At 38.1% G+C, this 25,875-nt stretch overlaps 1 protein-coding gene across 3 annotated transcripts in view; it reads left to right on the top strand.

Annotated features, from left to right (window-relative positions):
• PRIM2 (DNA primase subunit 2) overlaps positions 1–25,875 on the top strand; it is a 391,097-nt gene that overhangs the window by 17,030 nt on the left and 348,192 nt on the right. For all 3 annotated transcript variants that reach the window (XM_056818436.1, XM_001364873.4, XM_056818435.1), the window contains exon 5: positions 507–627. In XM_056818436.1, the coding sequence (XP_056674414.1) occupies positions 507–627 (121 nt within the window). The remainder of the gene's footprint in view (positions 1–506; positions 628–25,875) is intronic.

Consider the following 25,875-nt stretch of genomic DNA (forward strand, 5'->3'; position numbering starts at 1 on the left):
GGAGATAGTGAGAAGCTATTGTACTTCATTGAATGGGGATGGTGGGCAGGAAGAGAAGATGTAGAAAGACCTGCATGTTAGGAAGATCAGTTTGACAGCTGATTAGAGGATGGATTAGATCAGGGAGATGCTTTAAGCAAAGGAGACCAATCAGGAGGTTATTTCAGTAGTCCAAGTGATGAGTGTGTTCTCAAAATTAGGTTTTTAATAAGTTTTATTTTTTTCCCCAGGAATGTTTTATTTTAAAATTTTAGAACAATAAACAATAAAAAAGAACAATAAAATGTTTTTAATATCTACAAGAATCTCAGAATTTCCTCTCTGGAAAATTTTAGTATTTGGTAAAACTTATCATCTTTATTTTTAACAATGCATATAATTTTCATAGGTTGTCTCCCTGGAAAAATCCCATTTTTGTTTGGTAAATCTTAAATATTCCATCATGAAACTAGCTAAGAGATGTGATCTTTGGGTTTGTGACCTGTACCTCTTCTTTTCTGTCTTAGAGAGGATCTCAGGCGCTGGTTCATCCAACAAGAAATGGACCTGTTTCGATTTCGATTCAGCATTCTGCCTTCTGACAAGGTCCAGGGTTTCTTAAAGGATAGCCATCTGCAGTTTGAAACGGTAAGAATATTTTAATAGTTCTATTTTCTTTGGGTCTGTAGTTGTTTGCTTTTATTATAATTTATATTTTTATATTATATATTATATAAATTTATTTTGCATTTATATACTTAATTTTATTTATTTATTATATTTTATATTTATATTATTATTGATGTGATTTGCTTCTTCAGAATATCAGGGAACTTCTGTTTCAACAAGGTGGGCATTTTTTCTACAGACACACATCATAACACCTTCATTAGGGCAGTCCTCATGAATTGCAGGACTGAGAAAAAATTCATCACCTTTTATTCTTATTTCCTTGAACCTAGGCTCATACCCAGTAGATTAATGTTAAGGTTATCGTTAGGCCCATCCTCAAAATCTTTTTAATTTGCCATGACCTTACTAGCTTTGAGAACCCAAGGATACCAACCAAACCTTGGAATTGAGGCCTTTAATGAAGAGGATTTTGTAATTTAGAGAGGTGTGGTGGAAAAAAGGTTTGATTTTTCATCCTGTAAGTAGGGGGTTTATGATTTGTTTGGGGATTGATTGCTGTGAATATGAATTTTAGATTTAGTTTTTTGAAGTCTAAGAACAGCTGCTAATGGAGCAAAATAACATAATTTTCTTATTTACAAAATATTTTAATTCTTTATTATCAAATGAAAATTATCAACTGTTTATGATTTACAAAAACATTGTATGTGGGTTAGGGAGTGGGATATCTAGATCAAAAGTTCTTGACTTTAACATTTTAGTATTTTGATAATTACATTTTAATGAAATTGATTTCTTTTGTAATCCAATTTATTTTATTTTACTCATTCAAAAAACCCAAATTATTCTGTTCAAGATTTATATTGGCTTCATCAGACTGCAGAGGCCTTAGAGATGTCTAGAAGGACAGCTGGTTTAGGCTGCTGTAGATTCTTTATTATTTGTGAATAATTGCCCTGGTTGGTGCCATGTCTCTGAGGATTGGTTTTTGCCTTTAGACATCCCACAGTAGTTAACTGCTACTTAGCCCTCTTTCCCCTGGACATCTGATTGACCTTAAAAAAAACCCTCAGAGAGGCCCCCTCTACTAGTTCTCTGCTGGTCCTTTCTTGTGTCTTCTGATAGACTCAGAGGTCCCAGACAAAATTATTGACATGGGCCCAAATTTGGCCTCAGATACTTTCTAGCTGTGTGACCTTGGGGAAGTCATTTAACATGGCTTGTCTACCCCTTGTCCTTTTCTCTTAAGAGTTGTTACTGAGGGGGCAGCTGGGTAGCTCAGTAGATTGAGAACCAGGCCTAGAGACGGGAGGTCCTAGGTTCAAATCCGGCCTCAGCCATTTCCTAGCTGTGTGACCCTGGGCAAGTCACTTGACCCCCATTGCCTAGCCCTTACCACTCTTCTGCCTTGGAGCCAATACACAGTATTGACTCCAAGACAGAAGGTAAGGGTTTAAAAAAAAAAAAAGAGTTGTTACTGAGACAGAAAGGTGTTAAAAAATTTTTTTGATGACCAAATGATGTAGCCCAGATATGTCCTAGAGTATAACCCTCTTAGATGTTAAAAATCATGGCAGACAATTTCCCCTGAGAAGAACATGGATTGTAATAGATAAGCCAATGTGGACTTGCAAAATTTCCAACTGTGCATGTAATAGAGCTGGCAAGATGGTTTATAGCACAGGATGTTAAAACTCTCTTTTATAAAATCCTTTGTTCAGTGTTGCGGTTATCTGTGGGATTATTGAGGAGAAGAAGCTTGAGAGCTTTTGTAAGCCTCTGGCTTCAATCTCCTGTTTAGTGCTGTTTACTGAGGATCACACAATATTTGGGACTTTAGCTATCATTTAAACCAGTTCCTTTGTTTGATAGATAAGCAAGTTGAGTCATTCACCCCAAATCACAATTCTAATTGTTGATCCTTTCACAAAATATTTTCGTATTATTTTATCTTACTTTTCAATTCCCAGAAAGACAATCTCACTTGGTTTTTTATTGTTCTCTTGAGAAACAGAACTTCTAATAAACATGAGACTTTTAGTAGACTAAGTCTAATGCAAATTATGTTTTATTTACTATTGTTGGAGAAAGTGTGAAGAAATAATACAATTACAGCATTTAAGCTTTAGAGACCATCTTGTCCAACTTCACTTATTTTTCATTAAGAATTTTATTGATATATTTTGTTTTTTAATCTTTCTTTAATTTCCAAATTTATTCCTCTTCCTCTTCTAACCCCAGAGAGCCATTTATTATAATAAGAATATAAAAAAAGGAGGAGGAGGTAGTTCATTAAAATGATCAATCTATCCACCCAGGGAGGGAGATATATTTTCTTTTTTCTTCTTTGGGGCCAGTCTTTAAGCTCTTAACCTAATTCCCCTGATTCCAAGTCTATTGCTTCCTTCCTCTGCCTCCCATACTTTGCCGTTTCTGTTATTTACTTAGCTTTTTCTTTAATTGTTTATGTTTAGATTCTTAAATCTGGCAGAATTTCATTTAGTAGTGGTCATCCTCATGACCCAGTTATTAGGGCTGGTATTCTTCTGAGTTTTTTCTTGACCCTGACTGCCTTAGTGTAATTATTCTGTGCCAGAATTTCATCTCCTGATGTGATTGATTGCATCTGTATACAGTGATAGTGGAATTTGAACTTGATAAATCTTAGTTTGAAACATAAAGCAACAGAAAATTGCATTTTTCATAGGTTGGTACACAACTGTCTAGACTTTAATTTCTGAAATTGCCTCGAAGGATTGGAAATGGAACAGAGACTATCTTATTTGTATTCATTCCCAGTAAAGGCCATTTTGTCTGGTCCATTGACTTTCCTTGGTTATGCTACAGTACAGGTTGAATAAGCAAGGCTATAGATGGTATTAATGCTCATTCATTTAGATGTTTAGGGAAAGGTCAGGACTTTGATGCCTGTCAGCTTGCTGGATAAAGAACTTCCCTCTTGCTGTAATTCAAAATCTTTGCCTGGGGGCTATTTATAATTTCATTCCCAGGACTTGAGAAAAAAATAATGTATTAGTCCTAGAAATATATAATTTTTAGGGTAGAGATTGCTTTTGCACAAAATAACTTTTATTTCAGTTTAAAAATAATCCTGCTGCAAGGCTTCTTAGGGCACTATGGACTACCTCTCAAAATGTTTCTACATAGAAGCAAATAACCTGAAGAAAAATGCAGCAGCCAATGTTAATTTGTGGAAGAGCTTTATTTAAATAGATGCTGCCTTCTTATTTTTGGAATCTGACTCATATTTCAACATATACATTGATAATTTCTTTTGGTCTAGATCTGTGATTTTTATTAGCGTGGGAAACTTCTGGAGAGGAAATTCCTTCCACTGATAGAAATTGACAGTAAATCTCAGTGTATAGAGCTCGAGGACCTGGGTTCAGAACTAGCTCAGACCTTTCCTACCTGTATGAGTCTGGGCAAGCCACTTAACCTTCTGGTTTAGCCCTTATTGCTCTTCTGCCTTGGACTTGATACTTGGTATCGCTTCTAAGACAGAACGTAAGAGCTTAAAAAAACAAAACACAAAATGAATATACAGCTGTGGGGACCTTAACGGTTAAGTGACTTTTCCATGGTCACATGGCTATGACCATATATTAGAGGTGTTTCTTGAATTCAGAACCTCCTGATTCCAAGGCCAGCCCTCTATTTACTATGCTTTGTTACCTCTCATTTTTCATTTCTGTCAGATATTTTTAAAAGTTTTGCAGTGTCCCCCAAAACTGAAATTTTCCAAATAACTGTGCTTTACATGGAAATTCTCTAAATGTTTTATTTAAATCTACATAAGATTCTGTTTTTTTTTTTTACCTCTTCTGTTTTAATATCAGTTCTAAGACAGAAAGAGGTAGGATGTTTCATCAGATTTGAACCCAGGTCCTCCTGACTCCAGGCCTCGGTCTCTACGGTCCCTCAGCTGCCCCAGTCTACGTAATATTTGTAATTGAGATTGGAGTCATAAATTTGATGTTAGCTAGTTTCCTCACTGTTAGAAAAATTATCAAATATAACTAAAATGATGTGGCTGGTTCAGATAGCACCATTCCACTTTCTACCTCATGTGTTGGGTGGTTTTTCAGGTCTGACCAGCTCACTCTCCAACTCAGTAAACTGGTGGTTCCCTATCCATTCCAGGGACAAATAGGCATCTTCTGACTTTTAAGGCTCTCCATAACCTGGGCCTTTTCTGTTTTTCCAGCTCTTTTTCTTTTCCTCTTGTTCGATGACGTGGCAACACTGGCCTTCTCACTGTTTCTGGTCCCGCTTGCTTCCTCTCCTGATTCTCTGGCCGTCTCCTATTCCTGGGATGCTCTTTCTCCTCCCTTCTTCTCCCTTCTGACTTTCCCAAATGCCTTTCACATTCCGCTCAGATCTTCATTTCCACAAGAGGCTTTTCTAGGACCCCCTCACTGCTGGTGCTTTTTCTCTGGGATCACCTTCTATTTAAATGCTGTCATGTCTTTTCTGCACATACTTGTTTTCATGTTGTATCTCCATTGGACTATGAATTCCTTGAGGCCAGGGGTGGTGTTTTTGTCTTTTTTTTTTAATTCCCAATTCCTTAGCCTAGTGCCTGGTATATAGCAAACACCTAATAACTATTAGTTGATCAACCAACTAGGGATGCTTAATTTTTGGGGGTGTGTGTGTGTGTGTGTGTCACGGCAAGTTTGGATCCCTTCTGAGAAGAACATTTTAAAAATACTTTTAAAAAATACATTTTAAAATACTTGAAGGCGGGGCAGCTGGTGGATAGAGTGCTAGAGGTTGGAGTTGGGAGGACTTGGATTCAGATCTGACCCCAGGGGCTTTCTAGCTGGGTGACCCTGGACAAGTCACTTCATCCCCCTTGCCTAGTAAGATTTAAAAAAAAATACTTGAAGGAACATGCTATATTTCAATTAGCATAGAAAATTAATTAAAATTCAATTAGCATTTCAATTAGCATAGAAAATTAAAAAAAATTTTTTTCCATCCAAATTTATAGATTCCATGAAAACTATCCCTTAGATCCCAGTTTAAGAACCTGTGATATAGTCCCCTAAAGTGACTCAAGGTGTCTCTTAATTCCTTTGCTAAACAAATCCGGGCTTTTAGAAGTTTATGTGCCAATTGAAGATCATCATCTCCAGGCAGTCCACATGTTTTTATTTAAATCCTTATGTTAAATGTAACACTGAGCTGGGTGCTGGTGATAGAGAGACAAAAGAAACTGCCTCCACGGTACTTGGATTTCTTTGAGAAAGATAATGTGTGTGTGTGTCCATCTGTGTGTATATGTGTAAAAATACATATTTGTGTTTAGAAAATTGTCTTGTATTTCTTTTGTATGCATACTTAAAACACACACACACAAAAACACAATAAATTCAAGGTAGTTTTTTTTTGTTTGTTGTTGTTGTTGTTGTTGTTTTTTTGGTGAGGAAACTAGCCACTGGGAGGATCTGTATTCGAGCCAAATTTTGGAGGAAGCAAAGGATTCTTTTTTTTTTTTTTAATTTTATTTAGTCAATTTATAACATTATTCCTTGGTTACAAGATTATTTCCCTACATCCCCTCCCCCCACCCTTTCCTGCAGCTGATATGCAATTTCATTGGGTATTACATGTGTCCTTGATCAGAACCTATTTCCATGTTGTTGGTGTTTGCATTAGGATGTTCATTTAGAGTCTATATCCCCAATCATATCCCCTCGACCCATGTATTGAAGCAGTTGTTTTTCTTCTGTGTTTCTACTCCCACAGTTTTTCCTCTGAATGTGGATAGTGTTTTTTCTCATATATTCCTCCAAGTTTTTCTGGATCACTGCATTACCACTAATGGAGAAGTCCATTACGTTCGATTATGCCACAGTGGGTCAGTCTCTGTGTACAATGTTCTCCTGGCTCTGCTCCTTTCACTCTGCATCCGTTACTGGAGGTCTTTCCAGTTCACATGGAGTTTCTCCAGTTTATTATTCCTTTTCGCACAATAGTATTCCATCACCAACATATACCACAATGTGTTCAGCCATTCCCCAATTGAAGGGCAAACCCTCGTTTTCCAGTTTTGGGCCACCACAAAGAGCGCAGCTATGAATATTCTTGTACAAGTCTTTTTCCTTATTATCTCTTTGGGGTACAAACCCAGCAGTGCTATGGATGGATCAAAGGGCAGACAGTCTTTTATCGCCCTTTGTGCATAGTTCCAAATTGCCCTCCAGAATGGTTGGATCAGTTCACAACTCCACCAGCAGTGAATTAAAGAAGCAAAGGAGTCTAAGTAGTAGAGATGGTGAGAAAAGTTAGTGCAAAAGGCATAAATGTAGGTTGTTGGAATGCCAGTGCAATGAACAGTGAGATGGCCATTCTGACCAGACCGAAGAATGGGAGTGAGCAGGGGAAGGGATGTATGTAAATGCTGGATCTTTCATTGCCAACCTGAGAAGTTTATATTTGAGTCTAAGCTTAGACCCACAATCTGATTTTTTTTTTAAACTCTTACCTGCCATCTTAGAATCAGTATTGATTCCAAGGCAGAAGAGCAGTAAGGGCTAGGCAATGGGGGTTAAGTGACTTGTCTAGGGTCACCCAACTAGGATGTAACTGAGGTCAGAGTTGAACCCAGGACCTCCTATCTTCAGGCCTGGCTCTATCCAATGAGCCACCAGCTCCCCCATGATCTTATTTTTACTTTTGTGGCCACTTTGGCAGGTGTGTGTTGGATAGCTTGGAGTGAGGGAGGCTTGAGGGTGGAAAACCAACTAGGAGGCTGTGGCTCTGTTGTCCAGCAAAGGGGTTACAAGGGTCTGGCTGGAGTCTCAGCCATGGGAATTGAGAGATGGCTGGGATGTACGGGTGTTCAGAGAGAGCTTGTCCACCCCTCCTTGGGGCTCCTTATTCTCCTTTGGCTCTCACCCGCCATGCCAGGAAGCTGTAGCATGTGGTGGTGGTTAATCCAAGCTGACTCATGGGCCTCATATCCATTAGTGAATCTGGGTTGTGCCTGTGCCAAGCACAAGAGGAGTTCCCTGGGTGGAATGGGCGGAGGACAAGGGTTCATTCTCCTGGCCGGGCAGGCAGAGAGGCCTTGGTGCTTAGGCAGACATCGAGCGTGCAGCGTCCGGTTCAGGGCGCCACCTCATGCCGCCATCGGCTCTCTGAAAACTAAGGATGAACCATGGAGACGTGAGCTCAAGTGGGAGGCGGGGGCTTTAGAGGAAGAATGAGGAAGACTCGGGAATGATGCTGGTGCGGCATCTGTGCTTGCCTGACCCCCTTTAGAGACTCTTACGTTGGCAGCTTGGGTGGCGACCGTGCCAACAACAAATTTAGGTTAGAGAAATATTTTAGAAGACTCCCATCTCTCAGGACACTCCAATTATATCAGGAAGGTGGCTATCCATCTACCTGTGAGCCGCCATCCTGACTTGCTCTTCTCTCTCTCCGTTGTGGTATCCATCATTGACTAAATCTGGAAGGGGGTAAAAAAAGATAATAAAGCTTATTTGCAGTTAGTCAGGTTGACACTACGCCTGCTTTATAAATAGAGCTTATTTTGAGAAATAATTTTGATGTTAGGATAGCAAATATAAATATGTAAAGGGGACAGTGAGGTGGCACAGTGGAGCTCTGGGCCTTGAGTCAAGAAGACCCAAATTTAAGCCCAACTGTAGACACTTATTAACTGTGTGAACTTGGGCAAGTCATTTAACCTCTTTGCCTCTATTTTCTCAAATATAAAATGGGAATAATAATAGCTGCTACTTCCTAGGATTGTTGAAGATCCAGTGATATAATAATTATTAAGCACTTTGCACAGGGCCTGACACATAGTAGGTACCATTTTAAAATTATTAATTATTATTAATAATTATTATTAATTATTCATTTTTGTTATTCATTATTTTATTGCTCATTTAATTTTTATTAAATATAATAAATTATATTAAATTAAGTATAATTAAATATAACAAAGATGAAGTAATTTTTAGAGCTTTCCCAAAGAAGAATGGATTGCCTTAGAAAGTAGTGGATTGAGACCTTTTAAATTTACTTAAAATTTGTATTTACTAGAGGTCTTCCAGCGGAGTCTGGGGAGATGCTTGTCTGAGGGTACTGCAGGAATCATTCTTGTTTGTGTGTGGCTCAGAAGAGGTGGCTCCTTGGTCCTTTCCCACTTTATTCACCAGGTCACCCAGCTGCCTGTCTCTTAGCCCTGCCTACATTTGGACAGAATTCAAATGTTTCCACTAGTAGGGACTCACCTTGTTCTTCCTTCCTCCAGTGAGCTTTTCAGAGTAATGCTGCTAGAGGTTGATATGAAGCCATATGTTTAAGATGTAGTGTTTCCACTCAGTAAATAATTTATGAATATTTATAAAGCACTAAAACTGTGAGGTGCTAGTGCTGAACAAACACATTGCAGGGAAAGCTTGCCCAAGGGCTCCACTTGGGAAATAAAAAGACAGATTACTTTGGGGGTGGTCATTGATGACCTTTGTTGCAAAAACACGTGCCAAATGGTCTTTGGAGTCAATGTCTTAAACGTCTTCAAGATGGGGCTTTTCCTCAGTGAAAGAAGATTTTGCAAGGCCTAAAGTGAAAGCCATTTCTTCAGAGTTTACACTCTCTGGCCTTGGGTGGTTATGGTAAGCTTAAAGTTCTCCAGAGACTGTATCTTAATTCACAAGGGTCAGATCATGAGCTTTGAGGCACCTTCCAGCTCTGCAGCTCTTTCATGCATGGGCTGATCCTTGGGCTAGTAACCATTGACACCTTTGGGGGGGTGTGTGTGTGTGCAGAAAACTGACTGGAATCGCTTGACTGGAGCCTGTGATTCACATAACCCAGTTGAAGCAGTGATAGGGTCAGGGATAATAGCAACAGGAAGCACTTAAATTGCACTTTACAGCCAGCAAAGTGTGTTAGAGTTTATTATCTCCACTTTGGGAGGGAAGTACTATATTATCCTGGATTTGCAGATGAGGAAACTGAGGAAGTCAGAAGTTACCTATAACTCTTCATGACCCCATTTGAGATTTTCTTAGCAAAGATCTAGGAGTGGTTTGCCATGTCCTTCCTCAGTCCATTTGAGAGCCAGGAAATGTCTGAGGCTGGGCTGGAACTCAGGCCTAATTCCATTCTAGGTCCATTATCTTGGCCAGCTGCTAATTAGGATCACAACCTACAGGACTGTCCTTAAACTTGAAGTGATTTTCTAACTTTAGAGGATAACATTGGGCTCTTAGGCATGATTAGGAGGCAGGGTTAGTTTGATCCAATTAAATGATTAATTAATTAAATTATTTAAGTCATTAATTAATTCCATCTTAAAAATGCTTTATAAATTTAGGAGGCAGGATGGAGAAGAATTCTGACAAAAGAGTTCAAACCTTCTCTTGCTTTATAGAACTATACACCAGAATTTATCTTGAGAGCTATAGGCCACAAAGTATGCTACCAAATCTATGTGTAAAATTTCCCCAACATGAATCTAACTAGTCCTTAAATAGCACTTAAGTGAAATGAAATAACTGCTGACATTTAAGATGACAGGGCCTGTCAAAAGAGACTGTGTAAACACAGGTGTGTAGTATTTTTTACATTAATTTAGGAGATTAAAACATTAACAGTAAACCTACTACCAAGATGATATGCTGCAGGTGACTGAATTGCTTGGCAGTTCTTGACAGGAATGGAAATTGGAATGCTTTCAGAGGCTTTTCCTGAAAGCACTATTCTGAATTATTCTGCAGGTCCCTTCTGCTATTGTGATTCTGTGAATGAATTTTAGAATTAGAAGGAACCTTAGCCATCATTTGAGGAGTTCAGAGTGCATAGAATGAAGGATTCATTCAAGAAGAACTGGATTGAAATCTTGCCTCAAACACATATTAGCTGAACTCACCTGATCTCTCTGAGTCTCAATTTCCTTGCTGGTAAAACAAGAAGTTTTCTCTGAGGTGCCCTCCAACTCAAAATTCATGATCTTATGATAAGATTATTAAGTTTGATCTGATTCAAATGGCTCTAAACTTTTCATGTTCATTTGTTTTCTCTCAGACTCCTCTTAAATTTCTTGTTGATTTTGGATCTAGGAGGCTCCATTGGATCCTGTCACATTTCCAACCTTTCCAATAACTCTTTGCTTAGCTCCATATTTGAAAGCTACTCCTTGCAGAGATGTTGTATACTGGATACACTGAGCTGGAGCTAGTGAGAGCTAAATATCTTCTTGGTCTTTCAACTATTCCTCAATGACCTCGTCACCAGCCTGGGACAGCCAGGTGGTGCAGTAGATTGAGACCTGGGCCTGGAGTCAGGAAGACTCATCCTTGTGAGTTCAAATCCAGCCTTAGACAGATCTTTGAACCCCATGGAAGTGATATTGCTTGCACTGATGAGGCAAACAACGTGGACCCTAACATTGAAAATATGGTCCTAACTGGGCCCTCATGGCTTCATTTTGATCTCTAGCAACTCTTTGCCCATTCCTTATTGCCTATCCACAGTTTCCCATTTGTTATCCTGAATTCAGAACTGGGCCAAATGACCTGAGGTTTCATGCTGAAAACCTAACCCATGCCATCATTCTCTTTATTTCCAGCCCAGGGAATCCTGCGTCTGCCTCCTAGATTCTGGCTGCATGGATTCCAGACCTGATTATTTTTCCTTTGCTCCCTTCCCAGGGCAGTCCTTGTGAGTTTCACTCTTGCTCCTTCATTTGATGTTTCATATTGTTTAGCCAGACAAGCATATCTTTCAGATTTTTTGAGTGGTAAAGAGCAGGGCTCTTTGTTAAGTCAGTCTGTCATTTGACATTCTCTTAAAAAGCTCAATTAAGAATGCTTCCTTTCAGCCCTAGAGGGCTCTCAAATAGTGGAATTTGTTCTTGTACACCAGTAGTACCATGATCTTGTATTCTGCTTAATGCTTAGCCTTATATTTTTCTGGATCTTGCATCAGTATTATTGCCATTTTACATTTGAGGAAATTGAAGTAAACAGAGGTTAAATGACTTTCCCAGGATCACACCTGGCACTCTTATCTGTTGAACCCCAAGATGGTTTACTACACATTTATTGGAACCTCAGAACCCTTCTAATTCCCTTGCTACAGACCAGCATTGCCATCTGTGCGGAGCTGGCACTCGAGAGTTGGCCTGTTCTCCATCTTCCCAGTACCTGAGGACGTTTTTTGCATGCTACATCCCTCTGTCCAGCTGCCCAAAACAAGCATGTTTTCCTTCCACTCTCTCAGGTAATGCGGAGGCTCATAGACAGCTTGGATTTACCCTCTGGGCACTTGAACTTGAAAAGGTTTGCCAATGCTGCTATAGACTATCTTCTTCTAGTAAGGACACTGCTTAATCCAGACATGTCCAACTTGAGACCCACAAAACTCCTGTGTGGGTCTCAGACCAGATTAACATGTAATTGGGAAATATTCAATAAGTAAATAAATGAAAATACAATAAAACATGTTAATTTATGGTTTTCTAAGTCAGTATGTAGCCCAGAGGGATCCATTTCTATTTAACACCCTGCCTCATCCAGTCCAAAATAGCCCTTCCTTGTCACCAAGGACATTGGACACTCAAGCTGTATCCAGTGCAAATGGGTCTTCCAACTAAGTCTGGATCCTAAAAACTGGGCACCAGGGTTCCAGAAAGGCAAGGTTCTTATTTTACTACCCTTGGAATAGAAATAGAAATAGAATTGCTGGCTCCTTTGAAAGGGCCGGTATTGGGTTTGCACTCCATGTTCCCAGGGCAATTCTGTTTCTCTAAGATCTTTGAGATCAGTGCTTGTTCCCTTAAGATCTTCAGTGCTCCTAGTGACCCTTTTAATAGTGATAGGGGTTGGGGAAGCTGTTTTGACACTAATGTTTTCTGGGCTAGGTAGGCCTCATTCAAATGCTTCTTCTAGTAAGACTTCATTGATCCCCCCAGCTGTTGCTGTTCCATCCCTCCTACTAGTTTGTATTTTAATTGCATACAAATGACTAAGTCTAAGCTTTTAGGGTCCCTCCCTTCTTTCTTTGGCAGGAGGTGGGTAGCATCTTCTTCCTCCATCCTCTGGAATTGTAGGTGGTCATATGCAGAAAAAGAGATTATGTGTATAATCCAGTACAAAATGCTTCCTAAATGTTGGGTCCATTGAATTGAATGGCTCATGACTGCACCATTCCCTGTGATATTGGTTGTGTCTGAGACAAAGAGCACCAGAGGAGGAGATGACAAGCCCTCCGGTATCTCTGCCCAGTAGAAAACCTAATGGGAGTCATGTAGAGCTGACTCCCTCCTCTCCCACTTCATCCTCTCTCTGTTTCTTTCCTTTGCCCTCCTTCCTGGCCTCCTCTCCCCTTCTTCTCCTCCTCCCTGCCTCCATACTGGTTGGATCCATTTTCCCAAATCTCCACACTTAAACCTCACCTTGTTCTCTGCAGGATGCTCCAATGAAGAGTTTTGTGTTTTGAGGAGGATATATGGAATGTAATTTGGATGGATCTGTAACCTTGGTACTGTGGGTGCAGATGGTGTCCCATCTCTGCTGCTCTGATTCCTCCTTCGTCCATAATTTCCCCCACGGTATTCACTTAACATATCACTGGGCTTCCTGCTCCAAAGCTGGGCGGCCAAAGACTTTGCTCCACACTTCAAGGCTTCCTGAAAGGCCTTGTGTGTGGTTCTGTTTAACAAAGTCTGTCTGTTTCCTTGTGAAAAGGGGCTAGGGAAGGGATCAAGGATTTATTAAGCGACTATTATGTACCAAGCAGTGTGCAAATATCTTGTTTGAGATCCTTACAATGATCCTGTTATTATTATCCCCATTTTACAAATGGGGAAATTGAAGCTTACAAAGGTTGAGTTATTTTCCCAGTGTCACACATCCAGTAAGTTTCTGCTGCCAGATTTAAATGCAGGTTTTCCTGTTTCCAGGCCTAGTGTTTTATCTACTGAGCCATCAAGCTACCTCAGACTAGCCAAGATGAGTGCCAGGAGGCTTATTGACTGTGGACTGGCTGCTTGGTCCTGAATCTTTGGCTGTAATAACTGCTGGAACACAGGAAGGAATGAATTTGTTAATATTTAATAATGTTAATCCCTCTTATTGGATACTCTAGTTTATTTCTGGGCTTCCTATGTTATCCTTACCACTTGTCATTAGATTTCTGGTAAATGTGTCATTGGAACGGATCCTGTTTATTAAAGTGATTTACTGTGGTGTATTTCATTTTGAAAATGCCTCTAGTACTGCAGTAGTTATTAGGTACATGGAAACTGAAGTTAACATTTCTGACAATAACATAGACTAAAATAGATTTAAAAAATAGTTTTTCTTCTAGAATGTACCAAAAACCTTTTTGAGCATTTAAAATTAATTTCTAGTGGTAATTTTTTTTTCGGAAGCTGTATTCTCCCTTTTTTCTTTCCTAGTTTTCCATGCATATATTTTTATCCTTTCACCTTTTTAGGTGGAGGAAAGAGATTTGTAGTTTATTTCTGTTTGAATGATCTAAGATCACACGGCTTTTAAGTAGTTCAACCTGGACTATATCTATAATGAAGTTGAGCAATGTAGCTAATATGTTAGCTTTGTTTTTATTATTTTTATTTTAATGACATTTGTTTTAATCTCATTTAGTTCTGCTGAGTGTTAAACAATGAAGATGTATAGAAATGAATGTTGGGAATTGATTAGTAAATGTTAAAAGCTTTTTTAAAAGTTTCATTTATTTATTTATACTAATTATATGTGCAATTTTACAATTACATTTTACCATTACATGCAATAGTTTTTTTAATAATTTTACATTTTACAATTTTATAAATTAAAAAAATTTTTTTTACAATTACATTTACTATTACATGTAATAATGAATTTCCCCATCAATTTTCTGAAGTTATATGATCCAGATGGATTCCCTCTTTTCTTCCCTCCCCACTCTTGGAGCTGGCATAGCTTTGTTTTTAAATTGATTTATTAAAAATAAGAATGCTGTGGTCTTCTTGACACTTAGAATTTTAAGCTTTGCATATATGCAATATATTTATATATCTATGTATTTTTTTCTAAAACCCTTACCTTCTGTCAATATCAATTTTAAGACATAAGAGTGTCAAAGGCTAGGCAGTTTGCCTTAAGTGACTTGCCTGGGTTCACACAGCTAGTAAGTGAGTAGTATGCTGTTTTATTGTACAGTTTATTTGGGGATACATGAAGGTTCTTTGATTCTTTCTTCTTCATTTTCTGCTTAAGAAGAAAGGGGGTAGGGGGGAGACCAAGGGAAGGGAACAAGCATTTACTAAGCAGTCTTCTATGTGTCTGGCACTGTCCTAAGTACTTTATTTTATTTCACTTTTTTTTAACCCTTACCTTCTTTCTTTCTGTGTATAGGTTCTAAGAAGAGCAGTAAGGGCTAGGAGGCAGTGGGAGTTAAGTGACTTGCCCGGGGTCACACAACTAGGAAGTGTTCGAGGTCAGATTTGAACTTAGGACCTCCCGTCCGTGGACCTGGCTGTCAATCCACTGAGACATCTAGCTGCCCTCTCTTAAGTGCTTTAAAAAGATTATCTCATTTGATCCAGAAAGCCTCATAGTTATATACTTCCAAGCTGGAATTGCTGATAGGATTCCAGTGTCCTGAAAGTGCCCAGTAGGGGGAGCCAAAGCACTGTCGTAGAGGTGTTTTATGCTGGAGAAAAAATTGTAGAATGAATTAATGTCCATCTTTTTCTGGTGTGTGTGTGTGTGTGTGTGTGTGTGTGTGTGTGTGTGTGTGTGTGTGTGTGTGTGTGTGAATTGTTTGCATCTGCTTTAAAAACAGAACAGATTATAGAGGGGTTTGCTAAGCCATATGAATAAGTCCAAATGTTGATGACACATACACATACGTTCTTAGGGCATTCTTTTTTATTTTAGTCTTTCAGTTATCTTGTAAATGTACAATTTGAGAGTAAAATCAGCACTTTTTTGGTATTTTCATTTGTCACAGAATAAAATTAGTTGTTTCAAATGGGACTGCTGATCTTCATGTATTTACCAGACTTTGTAAAGGAAAACAACATTTGGAGAAAAGGTCGAATTTTTGTGATCAACCAACCAGTATTTGCTGAATGCCTATTGTGTAGGAGGCACTGTAAGTCACTTTACCACTATTGCTATGAGCACGTTTGTGTTTCTGTTCCTTGATTACTGAGGAATCAAAGAAGTTGTTTTGGTGTTGTGGACTAGCTGTCTTGTCAAAATTGCATGAAAATGCCAGATGGAAACTTTGGTTTTGGGTTCTTTTCATCATAATAATGGAAAAAATGGGTACTTAGCAACTTCATTTATTTGCAAAAGCCACCAGAATGTCCAGTTGAGTCATGCACTAAGAGTGCATTTGGATCCTTGTTATTAATTACTTTGAATAGAGTCTTTAATTCTTTGTCATGCAAACAGTACTATTTTAGACCACAGAATAAACATACTCATTTTTTTTTCATTTTTCAAGAGAGTACCTATAGTCATGAGAAAAATGTGGTCTGTAGTTTTGTTGCCATTTTTCTTTTTCACGAGGATTGATTCTGGGAGAGAAAAGCTTTAAGTATAAGTTCTTCCTTCCCAGAGGTTGGGATGGGGTGTTTTGTGTGTGGAATGCCATACAGGCTGTTAGACATAGTTGATAAGTTGGTTGGTTTTATTTGATTGCTTCCTTTTCTGATTCTTAAAAATTTAAAAGGAAACAACCTATACCTTCTGCCTTAAAATTGATACTAAGTCTCAGTTCCAAGATCAAAGAGTGGTGGCATTAAGTGACTTCCCCAGGGTCACATCACTATGAATTGGATGAGGCTAGATTTCAACCCATGACCCTGGTCTCTAGGCCAGCCTCTCTATCTACTGAAATGCTTAGCTGCTCCTAAAAATCTTTGTTGAAAGGGATAGTTTCCTGGGTCAGTTAGGTTAATGGAAGTGAAAGTGATGCTAAAACAAAAAATTCCTAAAAATAAAGATGAAAAAGAAAAAAAATGTCAATAATTTTGAAATGGACATGAAAAACTCAGAAGCTATTGTTATATGCATAAGACAATCATATGATTTCCCAAGATCCTCTAATTCATGACACTGTTTAGTTGGTCTTTTATGGTCAAATCTAAAGTGCACTTTTGTTACTTTTGTAATAGGACTTTAGGTTGAAAATAAAAAAAAAATCATCTATATCTCTTAACCTTTGTGCTTATGAATATCTATATCTATACATTGGTGTCTCTGTCTGTGAGAAGGTATTTTTTTTGTGGAAAAGTTATGTGTCAGTCTAGTTTGTTCAAAAGATAGCTCTGCTCCTTTATTGCCTTGAGTTTCTTATATCTTTATAACCAAGAAAATTGACAGGCTACTTTTTTCATGAGCAAACAGTATTTTGGAAAACCTTGTAAATGTAAACATCATGTTGTCTTCTTTACTACTTAATAGCAAAAGGATGTCAGACTTCTGATTTTTCACATGGAATTTGTTTTTAAATAATTTAATTTAATTTTTGTTATTTTATACTTAATATAAGTTAACAAAAATATTTCTACATACAAAGAGAAGAAAAAAGGAGATTCCACATGAAACTGAATCTCTACCACAAAAAGCTTTCCTTTTTTAAAAAAGCTTATAAGTTTAGCATATTTATTTCAAACTTTCCTGCTATTTTCTGTTCAGTCAACCTTTGTCAAACTGCCTTCTTTTCTTTTTTTGGTCCTTTCTACATGCTTCTTCATTATCGCTTGCTCTCTGGCCCTCTTTAAGAGATGTGAGCCCCTGGATGGGGAATAGTTTTATTTTTATTTTATTTTAAATTTAAGTTAATTTATTTAGTAAATTTAGAACATTATTCCTTGGTTACAAGAATTATATTATTTCCCTATATCCCCTCCCCCACCCTTTCCCGCAGCCGATGTGCAATTTCATTGGGTATTACATGTGTCCTTGATCAGAACCTATTTCCATGTTGTTGGTGTTTGCATTAGGATGATCATTTAGAGTCTATAACCCCAATCATATCCCCTCGACCCATGTATTGAAGCAGTTGTTTTTCTTCTGTGTTTCTACTCCCACAGTTTTTCCTCTGAATATGGATAGTGTTTTTTCTCATAGATCGCTCTAAGTTGTTTGAATCACTGCATTGCCATTAATGGAGAAGTCCATTACGTTCGACTGTGCCACAATGTATCAGTCTCTCCCTGTATTCAATGTTCTCCTGGTTCTGCTCCTTTCGCTCTGCATCACTTCCTGGAGGTCGTTCCAGTCTCCATGGAATTCCTCCAGTTCATTATTCCTTTGAGCACAATAGTATTCCATCACCAACATATACCACAGTTTGCTCAGCCATTCCCCAAATGAAGGGCATCCCCTCATTTTCCAATTTTTGGCCACCACAAAGAGCACAGCTATGAATATTCTTGTACATGTCTTTTTCCTTATTGTCTCTTTGGGGTACAAACCCAGCAGGGCTATGGCTGGATCAAAGGGTAGGTAGTCTTTTAGCGCTCTTTGGGCATAGTTCCAAATTTTTCTGTCCCTCTTTAAAACTAAATAATTTTTTAAACCTTTCCTGTGTCAGATAAGTCTTGTCAAACAAAACAAATCCACACCGTTTTGTCTGAAAATGTGTCTCATTCTACATTTCATGTTCTTGGGAAGAGAAGGAGATCCCAGTAGTGGACATAGACTTCAAAGAAGTTAAAGAAGGAAAGAAAATTCTTGGATATAGTTCCTTGAATCAGTTAAGTGGCAAGAGTGGAGAGAATGCTGGACCTAAATTCAGGAAGACTTGAGTTCAAACGACACCTCAGATACATCCCAGCTGTCACTTAACTTTTGTTTGTTTTGGTTCCTCAACTGTAAAATAAGAATAATAACTATATCTGTTTCACAAGGTTGTTATAAGGATCAAATGAGATTTGGAAAGCTCTTTGCACAGTACCTGGCATATAGTAGGCACTATATAAATGCTCCCCTTTCCTTTCTGTAGGGATGCAGTTTAGTATAGTAGGAAAATCATTGGCTCTAGATTCTGATGACTTGGGTTTAATCTTGTCTCTGATGATTTAATTGCCATGGTGACCTTAGGTAAGTCATTTTAACTTCCTTGAGTTTCCTCATTTGTAAAATGAGAGGGTTAGACTAGATAGCCTTTGAGGTTCGTCTAGCTCCAGATCTGTGACCTTATGAATTCTATGAGATCAAAATATTCCTGGCAGGGATGGCTACAAAGAACTGGAAACAAAGTGGGTGCCTATTGATTGAGGAATGACTGTACAATCCATAATGTGAAAATCAAATGGAATCTTTTTGTGTAGAAATAGCAAATAACAGGTATTCAGAGAAGTATGGGAAAATGTAGATGAACTGATGACAAGTGCAATAAACAGAACTATAATACGCCACTATAGCAATATTAAAGGACCATACATCTGGAGCTGGAAGGGGCTTCATAGTCATTAATCTGATCCCTAATTTTGTAGAAGAGCACAGTGAGTCTCAAAATGAAAAGAGTACTAAAAGGAAATTAAATTGTATGTAACCCTAGATCCATTATTGAGCTCAGAAATAGAGACAATGAGACATTCTCTCTCTTCTCTTCCCCCTTCTCTTTCTCCTTCCCTCCTCTCTTTTCCCTTCCCCTCCCTTCTCCCTATTCCCTTCTCTCCCTCCTTTTTCTCTTCTTTCTCTTCTTCTTCTTTCCTTCTTCCTTCTCACTTTTTCTCTCCCTTCCCCCTCTTCCTCCTCCTTTATCCTTTCCCTTCTTTCCATACACATTTTTCCTCTTCTTCCCTTTCTTCCCTTCCTCCCCAGTTCTATTTCTCTTTCTTTAGTTCCCTCCCCAATCTCTTTTGTCAGGTGTCGAAGACTACAAAGAGAAAATATTAACCAAAATGTCAGATAGAGTCATTGTATCTGTCCCCACCCTTCCCTTCCCATATCTATTTTTATTATGAAAAAAAGTTTAATTTGGAGTGGAAGCTATGGCGATACAGCCAGAAATGAGTGATGTGAAAACCAAAGACATCAATAAAACTTAAAAAAAAGACTATATTATTGATAGACTCACTGTATTTCTCCCCTTCAAACATAAGCACAATTTCCCTAAATTATGCAGAATGCTAATTAAATATTTTAATTCACTAATGATCTCAGTTTGATTAGAGGCAAATGTTGATTAACTACAGAAGTCTAAATGGAACTTTTAAAGATGACTTGTATTTTAAAAAAATCCACCTGTCTAATTAAGAGATAAACTTAACACACATACATACCAGGAGTTGTTTGCATACTACTTCTGATACAATAAAAAATTATATAATTTATAAACAGTATTCATCAAGGAAACCAACTGTGTGCATAGAATGTGATGACTCATATCAGAATTAGAAGATTTTAAAGGTGATGGAATCTTGTTGAAATCGTTAGTTAATAGAGCATTGACTTTTAGGTTCTTTGGATTTTTTATATCTCCCTAACTGCTCTCTTGCTAGCCAGAAAGGCCCTAGATAATAATTCTATGCTTGTATATCATGGATACAACAGGCAAATATGTCATGGTCCTGGCTCATGGACAGTCACTCTTGGGGGAATACCAGGGTATATGACAGGAAAGAGCTATTGTGTCAGGTCTGAGATTAATGACAGAAGAACAGATCATGGAGGGATAATTGGAATCCAGATGTCGGCTGGGGACCAGAATGAGAAGAACCAAACAGACCATTGAATTGACTCCTTTGTTTCTCTGGTCTCTCTTACTCATTGGCTGTTCTCCAGATTTAAGGTTAAAGTTAAGAGAAGAAGTGCTTGAAATCTGTAAGAAGGTCAGCCTGAAGGAGCTTTTTTACATCTGGTGTGAGTTATCAGAGAAGGTTTAGGGATGTTATCAGATACTAAAACCAAAGTTAGAAATGTGAGGGGCTGAAGTTTCAAGGATATGTGTTCTGTTTTCTGCTCTTGGCACAAAGTCTGGCATATAAATAGGTAAGTGTTTATTGGCTGATGAACTGTTGTAGAGTCAGCCCAAGGTTTGTAGGACCAGACATCTAGGTAAGGTCAATTTAGCTTTCCACTTTTTGGATGAAATTGAGGATAAAAAGAAATTTAATTATTAATGGGCTAGTTACTGACCAAAGGTGAGGGTGACACATAACAAATAGATGACCCAAGAGCCCCACTGGCATCCTTGTGATGATAGAGGAGAGCGAAAAAGACCTCCTTATGGTGGATGGAACCTCAGTGGTGAACTTATGGCAGTAACATGAATAAAGGTCTCACAGGATGAATATGCATGGATGAGTTGCAATATGCTTCATTGGAGGGATCATCAAAACTGATGATATTACAGGTCTAGTTGAGTGCAGTAACTTCAGCCAGATGAGACATATAGCAGATTTTCAGACACTTAGATTTCTAAGCACAGATCTTAGTCTCCATCCTTTTTTCACTTGTAATAGAGATAATAGTTAATAATAACTAACATTTAAATAACAACCATATGCCAGGCAATGTACTAAATAATTTTCACAGTGTGCTAAATAAATTTTACAATGTATTAAATAATTTACAATTGTATCTCATCTCATCCTCACAACAACCCTGGGAGGGAGGTGCTATTATCTCCATTTTACAGATGAGGAAACTGAGACAAATTGTGGCAAAGTGACTTGCCCAGAGTTGCATAGCTAGTAGTATCTGAGGCTGTATTTGAACTTAGCTCTTCCTGACTTTAAGGCTATCCACATGTCACCCAGCTATGTACTTGGAGGAGGGAGAGGGCATTTAGTCACAGGTAAAGGTGTTGGCCAGACTTTGGGAAGACACAACAAGATGAAGAAGAGAAGACCTGACTCTTTAAACTCCATGTTGTAAAACACAATCAGATTTTAGTTCCTAGAAAAGAAGAGAAGAGAATTCTATGAGGGTGCAAAGTGTGAATGTCATTCTTTACTTTACTTATTGACACTTGATTAAAATGGAGTTAATTCTGGGAAACTCCTCGAAATGCAGAATTTCGATTCTGCTAAAAGTCATTTGTAGAAAAAGACTTTAGGGGGCAGCTGGATAGCTCAGTGGATTGAGAGCCAGTCCTAGAGATGGGAGGTCCTAGGTTCAAATCTGTCCTCAGACACTTCCCAGCTGTGTGACCCTGGGCAAGTCACTTGACCCCCATTGCCTAGCCCTTACCACTCTTCTGCCTTGGAGCCAATACACAGTAGGTAAGGGTTTAAAAAAAAAAGAAAAAGAAAAAGACTTTACCTGTGATTCCACTGGTAAAAAGAACTCCTGATTGAGGAAGCTCTCTTTCTCAGCGATGGCCATTACTTTCTCTGCAACCTCTAGTCTTAAGATTTGCTTCAGTCAGTGAGAGGTTAAATGATTTACCTGTCACCCAGCCAGTATCAGAAGTGAGACTTGAAGCTTGGCTACTAGGCAAAGTCACTATTTGTACGCCAGCTCACCTCTTTTAACAATTATCCATATGCCCTCTGGAAACCACTGATTGTCTTGGAATTTGTTTCAAGGATTCTAGATAGCAGTTTTGGGCAATTTTTTATTGGGTTTCTGCTAACAGGTCATCATTCCTGACAAGATGGATATCTCAAGCAATATTATGAGATATGTTATTAGCAAACTGGTCTTAGAAACACAAGTTTTGAGCCAGTATTCCTAGTTGTGCATACTTTCAGGCTAATGTTTTAGGTTTTTTTAGTGGAATTTAATTTGATTTTGCTTCATCAAATCTACTGGATAGCCTTTGTTCATTTCTACCCCACTCCCGACCTCTCAGTGTTACTTTAGCAAATATTGAATATGGTTAAGAATTCTCTGGGTTGGCAAGATTTAGTACACTTTCCCAGTAGCATTCCTTATAAAGCTGAAACACATTTCTAAAGTCATTAAGCTCTTTAATAACTAGTATCTCTGAAAGACATCATGGAATGAGAAATATATTTTTCTCCATCACCTAAGCACAGCTGTCATCTGAACCCTCTGGAATTTGCATAACGGTATTTTTTGTCAACTTTATCTAATCTTGAGGCTTTGATGTGGATTTAACATTTTTACAGTGATTGGTGTAGTTGTGACTGCAATTGGACATTTCTTGAAGAGAGAGGATAGAAAAATCATATCTCATTTAGGGAGAGGGGATAATCAAAAATAATTTCATGTTCTTTATTGGCAATGTAGTGAAAATCCAGTTGCAATCAAGTAACCAAATAGCATGTATAAAATGAAGATTTCAAGAACTGATAATAGATGCTTTATGTCCAGTAAGCTCTTTTTTTTTCTTTTTAGAGTTCAGCTTAAAAAAATAGACTTGAGCTTATTTTATTTTTCTTTTTAATTGAGCATTATTTTTGTGGAAAAAAATCAGCATATTCTGTTATGGCTAAAGGTTATTGTTAAGTGTTATAATTTATATACATATTATAATTATTATATATTGCATATATAGAAATGCATGTATACACATATACACATGTGTATATTTATATGTATCTGAAAAATTCTTATATTCTGGGAGGAAAGAAGATAAGCAATAAAGGAGCTAGGTGAGTAAATAGAGATAGGAAAGCTATTGCTAAGTACCTTTTATCTGTTACAAACTAGATTGGTGCGGCAATGTGTAATAAATTAGGTCAGAATATTTATGGCTTTCTCTTGCCCTAGAGAAAGGCTTGCCAGATTTCTTAGATTTGAACCTGACATCTAAACATAGCTCTTTTTTCTTCTAGACTCTGGGGAGTTAGTTGGAAAGCTAGACAGGTTGTGCTGTGATTTTGGAGAATGGAACAGTTCAACAATCACTCTTTTCTTAGTCTTTGGGGATTTGAACAGACCTAATTGAGGAGTCTACTTAGAAACCCTCAATTGCTGGCTCTTGGTCATTTCCAGATGCTAACGATAGGTGAACTTAAACACGCTGGCTGATCTTCTTATTTCTTGTAGAACAATTATATATATATATGTGTGTGTGTGTGTGTATATATATATATATATATATATATATATATATATATATATATATATATATATATATATATATATATATATATATATATATATATTATGCAACCTCCCTCAACAGATCCACCTTAGTCTTTAGTATTTGGTTGATGATAGAGAAAGGAATGTTATTTTTATTCATTTGAATGGAACCAAGTAATAAGGAAATTGATTCTAAGTCCTAGGAAAAAGAGATAATTAAAGTTTGTTAAAAGCTTATTGTTTATCTAGGTAACTAATTTTTATGGGAGCTGCTGTTAGAACATTTTGTTTACCATATTGAAAAAGAGTAGCTGTTTGCTAACATATATATTACCACTTGATTTGCCACTCAGCCTTCTGGTTGCCTGAAGCTGTGTTAGACTTAGATGCTAACAGCCTTAATGGTGACAAAATAAGAACAACAAAACCAAAACAGTACATGTGGATTGTTGAATAAATAGGTATCTGGAATGGATTAAAAAAAAAAAAGTATTTGCTCATCTCCCTGGGGAGGAATATTGGTGGTCTATAAAATTGGGAAAATGTTTGTTATTTAGCCCAGGAGGTAGACACATATCAGGAGGGAGGGATTCAGAGAGGAGGGGTGCCCAAGAACAAGAATGAAGTTATTGGAATTGGGATAATAAGAATTTAAAAAAGCTAAAAATCACTGTCAAGATTTTCATAGAGAATAATGAAATCACTCTGGAATCACTGAATAATTTGCTTCCCAATCTTTTGCATTCTGTAGTACTCTAGTTACCGCCCAAATTTAGCATGGGGATGGGAAGCTGGCGACAATGATGCATGATGATAGGCGCGCACTGAAGAGCCAGGGAGAATGAGGTAGCAGCAAGGATAGAGGGGGGGGTGGCAGGCCAACTTAGGCTGCCTGTACTTGAGGGTTCAGCAGATCTAGATTCTTATTTGAAAAGATGGGATTAATTAATGTATAGGGCAAAGGAATTAGAGCTGCATTTTCTAAGAAATTTGACTTCTTGCCATACTCACCCCAGTTGGGTGTTTTACTTTTCCATTATAATAATGGAATTTTTTTTAATGATCCAGATATTTCTTCAATATTTGCCAAAAGATCAAAGTTTTCTTTAGATGTAATTAGAAAAAAATAAAGTATTTGAAAAATGAAAAAAAATATTTCTACATCAAATGATAGGCTTGCCGTGTGTGTGTGTGTGTGTGTGTGTGTGTGTGTGTGTGTGTGTGTGTGTTTATGGCCACATATTGGGGATGTTTGATAGGTGACCTTTCAGTAACAGTTCTTCCTTACTCCAAGTCTTAACACTTTACCCATTGACAGTATTCTAGGTAGAAATGTCAGAAGCTGGTAGGTGGGAGGAAAGCAGGCTCTTACAGATAATTTTCTTCCTTTTTCCCTTTAAACCCTTACCTTCCATCTTAGAATCAGTACTGTGTAGAGGTTCCAAGGGAGAAGAGCTATAGGGGCTAGGCATTGGGGGTTAAGTGACTTGCCCAAAGACTCATAGCTGATAAGTGTCTAAGACCAGATTTGAACCCAGGACCTCCTCTTTCTAGGCCTGGCTCTCTATCCATTGAGCCTCCTGGCTGCCCTTAGCATCCTAGTCTTAAAGAGTTGCTTGAAATGCTGACATAGTAGGTGGCTTATCTTGAGTTACTTAGACCATAGAGGTCAGAGATGGGTCTTTAATCGTAGCCAAGGTCTGTGAAAATTGTAGTGAATCCCTGATGGATTCAAAGTCTGCTTTTTGTTGTATGTTGCTCTCTACCAGAGGCCCAGAGCCTTTGTGGTCATTTATGTTAGCTTTTACAACTTAGATCGTCCATCAGTCAGTTAATCTGTATTAAACACACACTCTGTGCTAGGTACTGGGCTAAGAGCTGGAGATAGCAACGGAGGCAAAGGACAGTGTGTGCCTTTGGGGGCTCACTGGCTCACCGATTCCAGCAGCCCTTTGGATCTTTGGGGTCAGAACCTCCCCTTTTGTGGGTGAGGAAGCTGAAGCTTGGAGATAAATAATTGGCTCAGGTTTATGTGTGTAGGAAGAGGTGAGCCGGGTGTAAGAGACATGTCTGTCTTCAGGATCTAAGTGTTGCCCTGTTTCCTTGGGGCTGTGCTACTTACCAAGGAATAAAGTCCCTCTTAACATTGGGCTTAAAATCTTCCCACATTCAATTTTGGTTTGTAAAAAATTATGTTAAATAGCTTCCCTTGCCTTCCACCTCATACATTGTTGTCCCTGGC

Source organism: Monodelphis domestica, chromosome 2 (genome assembly GCF_027887165.1).
Source record: "Monodelphis domestica isolate mMonDom1 chromosome 2, mMonDom1.pri, whole genome shotgun sequence".
Lineage (NCBI taxonomy): Eukaryota > Metazoa > Chordata > Mammalia > Didelphimorphia > Didelphidae > Monodelphis > Monodelphis domestica.